General features: G+C 42.9%; 1 protein-coding gene across 1 annotated transcript in view; it reads left to right on the forward strand.

Annotated features, from left to right (window-relative positions):
- TRPM8 (transient receptor potential cation channel subfamily M member 8) overlaps positions 1 to 3,613 on the forward strand; it is a 50,193-nt gene extending 46,580 nt beyond the window's left edge. The window contains exon 24 of the mRNA XM_026077508.1: positions 3,563 to 3,613. Coding sequence (XP_025933293.1) covers positions 3,563 to 3,613 — 51 coding nt within the window. The remainder of the gene's footprint in view (positions 1 to 3,562) is intronic.
- Positions 3,614 to 6,000: the final 2,387 nt, after the last annotated feature.

Here is a 6,000-nt window from a genome sequence, read left to right on the forward strand (position 1 = left end):
GAAGTAAAAATAACTTATATTGTAATGGGCCCATGAAACACTGATGGGGAGGGGAGACATTGCACAGTCAGAGTATACCCTTCTCAAATCCATCTTATGTCAAGTTTAGCCTCTAGTACTGAAGGCATATGATCATTAATTATATATTTTCTTGTTTAAGTTCTGCTTATAAAATGTGGCAACAGTTCAGATGTACTGTGGCAACCCTGGTTGTGCTTTTGATAGCACAGAAAACACCTGGTAGATAAACAGAGAATGCTCTTTTCATATTGGCAGGGTGGGAAGACTTTTAATTAAAAAAATTTCTGTGGCCAATTCACTCATCTGTATTACAGAGATATCCTGTGTTGTATCTGTATAATTCTACCAACCTAGTAGAGAACATATTATCAGAACTGTCATATAAGTCATAATTTTATGACTGTAATAATGAAAAGACTTCAATGTGTATTATATATGAGAGCTTGATTGAATTATATATTTGGACTCTGAAGTGGGGAGTTGCACTAGTGTGAATGGATGACTATATGCTCTTTAGGAAGGACAGGCCAGGAAGGTGAGGAGGGGGAGTTGCCCTTTATGCGAGAGAGCAACTGGAACGTATGGAGCTCTGCCTAGGGTTGGATGATGAGTGAATCGAGAGCTTATGGATAAGGATTAAGGGGCAGACTAAAATGGGTGACGCTGTTGTGGGTGTTTGCAGAATGTGGCCACCTGATCAGGAAGAGGAAGTAGTTGAGGCCTTCTACAGACAGCTGGAAGTAGCCTTACAATCACAGGCCCTGGTTCTCATGGGGAACTTGAACCACCCTGATATCTCCTGGAGGAACAGCACAGCAAGGCACAAACAGGTTCCTGGAGAGCATTGATGATAACTTTCTGACGCAAGTGATAGAGGAGCCAAAGAGGAGAGGTGTGCTGCTGGACCTTGTACTAACAAACAAGGAAAGGCTGGCTGGAGATGTGAAGACTGGGGGCAGCCTTGGCTGCAGTGACCATGAGATGGTCATTGAGATGGTTCAGGATCCTGCGAGGAGGAAGCAGGACAAAAAGTAGGATCACAACCCTGGGCTTCAGGAGAGCAAATTTTGGCCTCTTCAGGGACCTTCTTGGGAGAATCCCATGGGATAGGGCCCTAGAAGGAAGAGGGGTCCAAGAGAGCTGGTTAATATTCAAGGATCACCTCCTTCAAGCTCAAGAATGGTACATCCCAATGAGCAAGAAGTTGAGCAAAGGGATCAGGAGACCTGCCTGGATGAACAAGGATCTCCTGGCAAAACTCAAACAGAAGAAGGAAGTGTCCAGAAGGTAGAAGCAGGGACAGGCCACTTGGGAGGAATATAGGGAGGTCATCTGAGTATGCAGGGATGGGACTAGGAAGGCCAAGGCCCATTTGGAGTTTAATCTGGCAAGGGATGTCAAGGACAGCAAGGAGGACTTCTTTAAACACATCAGCAACAAAAGGAAGACTAGGGAGAATGTGGGCCCGCTGTTGAATGTAGTGGGGGCCCTGGTGCCAAAGGATACAGAAAAGGCAGAGATACTGAATGCTGCCTTTGCTTCAGTCTTTACTGCTAAAACCAGTCCTCAGGAATCCCAGACCCTAGAGACCATGGAGAACGTCTGGAGAAAGAGAGACTTTCCCTTGGTTGAGCAGGATCGGGTTAGAGAGCATTTAGGCAAACTTGACATCCACAAGTCCATGGGCCCTGATGGAATGCACCCACGAGTGCTGAGGGAGCTGGCTGATGTCATTGCTAGGCCACTCTCGATTGTCTTTGAATGGACATGGAGAACAGGGGAAATGCCTGAGGACTGGACGAAAGCAACGGGCACAAACTGAAACACAGGAAGTTCCGWCTGAACATGAGGAAGAACTTCTTTACTGTGAGGGTCACAGAGCACTGGAATAGTTTGCCCAGAGAGATTGTGTAGTCTCCATCCTTGGAGATATTCAAAAGCCGTCTGGACACAATCCTGGGCAATGTGCTTTAGGTGACCGTGCTTGAGCAGGGGGGTTGGACTAGATGATCTCCAGAGGTCCCTTCCAACCTCAAMCAKTGTGTGATTCTGGGTGATTCTGTGAAGAACAGACTCCTTAGAAGCCCAAGGGTGAAAAGGCCCCAAAACACTTCAAAATATTTCTTTGTATTGCTGTCAAGTAGCTTATATTGCAAATTAATAGCTTTTCTTTCAAGACCAAAATGGAAATGGTGAGGGACTGAGTGTCTGGTGATTCTGCTTTCAAAACTGAGAGGAAATATGATAACCTTAATTCTATACTGAAAAACAATACCCACGTCGCACCTTCGTACCTTCAGCTTTAGTGACTGACATATACTGACACCTGTGCTTAGGAGTAGTGCTCTTGACAGCAAGGTATTCTGGGGTCATCTCCCTGTCTCTGGCTTGAGATGGTATTCTGAAAAAGAAGTCTGTGGATGTAACAGAGTCCCAGGCATAAGTCTCGACTGTGGGGTAAACTATTATCTAAGCTCAACGTGAGTGTCCCAAGGAATAATGAGCTTTGGTTACAGCAAGGAAGGGTTAGGTTAGACTTTGAGAAGAGTTTTGTAGCTTTGAGAGTAGCACAACAGGGATTTCTGCCAGTTGCATTTTCTAAAGAGGCTACGTAGGCCTCGGTCAGGATTGTCTAGGTCATACCACCTCTGGGGGCTGCTGTGGATGGCCTTTTGAAGTTGCATCCAGCCCTACGTGCTGCCGTTTTTGTGACAGTGCCTCTACACTGCTCTGTCTGGACTTTGAAGGCAGCAGCTCCGTGTGTCAGCAATGAAAACAGCTTGTCCAGATAATTCCATCTAATCCCAAATTCATAAACAAGCATGTGATTTCTCTGAAGCATCTTGCTCTCAAGAATGACTTCCCAAGGGAATAAGATCTTGCTGTCCCTACGTTACAGAATTAAAAGCTTCTCCTTGGTTTGGCACTGTGGTACATGCATATAATAGGTGTTAAAGGAAACAAATATTAAAAAACACTCTTTTATGGTAGATTGGCTCCACATTACTCCACTGAACTGTAATCTTTGTTGCTTTGAAGGAACAAAAGGAGATGGAATATAGTTTGGAGCTTGTAGCTGTCATGATGCTTGCTTGTTAACTATGTGAAATATGTATGCGTTAGGACTCACTGCATTAATTGCATTGCTGAAAGCTGTAATTGGAGATGTCCTTTCAAATATTGTCATATTTGGGATAATATTTGGTTAGGCAATTACTTATTAGTTGTATTACTTACTCAGATTGCTTTCCTGTGAAAAGCAGTATTAACACTGCTTCATTTGCCACCACAATGTGATTACTGAATATGAATAGCAGTTAGTTATTGCTTCCTGACTAATGACATGAAAACAGAGTTCAGATTGGGGATTGTATGCCAGTTGTTGCTGATGCTGTATAGATGCTTTAGGGTATTTTAAGGTTCTTGCTACTGCTTGCTTGTTTTGTTCTCTTCCTTTCCCCGCATTCCGCGCTGCAATCATCTGTCGGAAGGAGTTAGATTGACTTTATATATACAAAGCTTCTTTCTTTTTACTTTTAAGCTCTGTGATTTGAAAGGCCTCCTGAAAGAGATTGCTGGCAAAATCAAATGAATGCAGCTGAAATCCAAGAGCAGCTACCTGAGCAGGGTAAGCCCTCTTTAAATCCATTCTCTGACCTTCATGAGTTATCAGTATCTGCAATGTTAAATTGGTATGTCACTGGAAAAAGTGTTATGTCACTGGAAGAAGTGTTAGTGTTAATTATTGATGCTTGTATTGACATTAGTTCTTATATTTCTCTTCTGATATTAGACAAATTGTCTCCCTTGCTTGTGTTTTTGTTTTTTTCTAAAAAAAATAATACAGTTTTCCAGCTGGTGTTAATAATAATTTTTGGCAGATCTTAAAATATCTTATTTTGCTCCCTTGCCTTTGAAAAACTGTGAATGACCCAAAGTTATTTTAGCTGTCTTTGTGCTGGAGGCCCTCTGGAAAATTAGGAGCTGCTGTGCTGGATCCATTATAGTTGGTTCATTTTAACTGTGAACACCATAAAAACTAAATAGAGAAGACAGACTTGAGGGTAAGAGCAAATTTTATTTTCTCACTGTCAAGATGGGGTGTTATGGCAGATCACTATAGCTGTCCTGTGTCATCTAGGATAAACTGTTGAGTGAAGAGTGGACCCCAAATCTCCTGAGCTACAGTCCAGTGTCTGGTCATAAGCCACATGTCCTTTTTCATCAAGGTCTGTGGAACAGTTGGTCTGGAGCCATGATTTCTATTGCAAAGTGAAAGCCAAGCATAATATTGATATATGCAGTAAACTCTTGTCATCTTTAAAGGCATCAGGATAAGAAGGCTGGCTGTTGAGAAGGAAGTATTATGTGGTAGGATTTAATCAGCCTGAACCTTAGAGCTTGGCTCCTTCTCCCTTAAAGGTTTTTTTTCTGTTTGCGAGACAGCTTCTACCTGTGCCAAATGTTCCCAATTCAATTGTTTCACCCTCTTTCAGGAGATGATTTCATATCCACTGAGGTTCAGTTCAGTTATGACTGACTTCCAACCCTCTAATAATATCTGCAGGGGTTACTAGTTACTGGGTATTTTCTTAGATGCAGTAAACTCTGTCACCTAGAGGGCAGGCCTCTGAACTGCAGAATAATTGAGGTTGGAAGGGACCTCTGGAGGTCATCTAGTTCAACTCCTGCTCAAAGCAGAGCCAGTTTAGGTAAGAGGTAGCTTGCAGTTTGGCTGAAAAATAGGTTGCAATTCAGTAAGAGCAAATGCAAATTTTACAGTTACCGGGGAATCACTACCTATGCAAGAACAAAATGGGGGAAATCTTATGAGGCAGCAGTTCTGCAGAAAAGTTTCTGGAAATTGTAGCCCCTCTGAAATGGAATATAAATAGCTGATGTTTTGTTGTCTGTGAGATGTATGAAGTAATCCTCCTTATAGCATGATGAACTGTCAGTTGGATACAGCATCCAGTGTTAACACTAAGCTTCAAGGAAGATGTGGAGTGGTTGAAAAGTGTTCAGAGCAGTGACAAGAGCAATTGGAAGTCTTGAAAATAATTTGTAGAAAGAATGAATTACAGTTAGCCTGGGAAAGAAGAATTCAGAGGAAAGCAGTGGTCTTCAGACAGGCTGTAGAATGGTAGAATAACTGAGGTTGGAAGGGACCTCTCRAGCTTTTCTAGTCCAGCCCCTCTTCAGAACAGCACCAGCATAGACCAAAAGTAGCTGTAGCTGGGAGGAAATTGTCCATTTTTCATACGCATAAGAGGCCTAATTTACAGCAAGGTAGTTTTGAGTTAAGTAACAAGAAATGTTTTTGACCAGTAATGGTAGTAAAACATTGAAGCAGCTTGCGTGAGGAGTCCTGTTTGACTAACTTGTCTGTTACAGGTATATTTGATCCTGTCTTGGGGTAGGCAGATGGGAGGACAGAAATGGTCTCTGGAGGCCTTTGCCAGCTCTCTGTTTATGGTGGAGCTTGCAGAAATGACCTTTTGTTTTACTCTGCATTATAGATCAATCAGTGGCTTGAAAAAATGGAGTCCCTTTCCAGTTTATGCCTGGTAAACTGTCTACGTCGAGTCCTGGTAGATGTTGTGACCAAACTGTCTTGCATGCAAGCTGTCCAGGCTCTGAAGCTGATCTCTGGCAATCCAACAGTGCTAGGGTAGTAGTATAAACAGAGAGGTTGCTGTCTCACAGGAAGTTGACATGTGCATTATGCTATCTCATCTGAAAGGGAGTCTGCACTGTCTTCAATATGACATGCTGGATTGGCCATTCCATGCATTTTGTYTGGCTGTTATTTTTGCTTGCATGTTCTGGCAACTAGTATCACTGCTGTCCTGCTAACACAGGATGCCTGCAGCAGATAGCTACTTGACCCCAAGTATTGCATGGAACATCTAAGCTTTGAAGTAGACATCAAGAGGAGGAGAAAAGCAAAATGTGGGGCTGGGTTGGGAGCTCAACTCT

Source organism: Apteryx rowi, unplaced genomic scaffold, assembly GCF_003343035.1.
Source record: "Apteryx rowi isolate R43461 unplaced genomic scaffold, aptRow1 scaffold_1114, whole genome shotgun sequence".
NCBI lineage: Eukaryota > Metazoa > Chordata > Aves > Apterygiformes > Apterygidae > Apteryx > Apteryx rowi.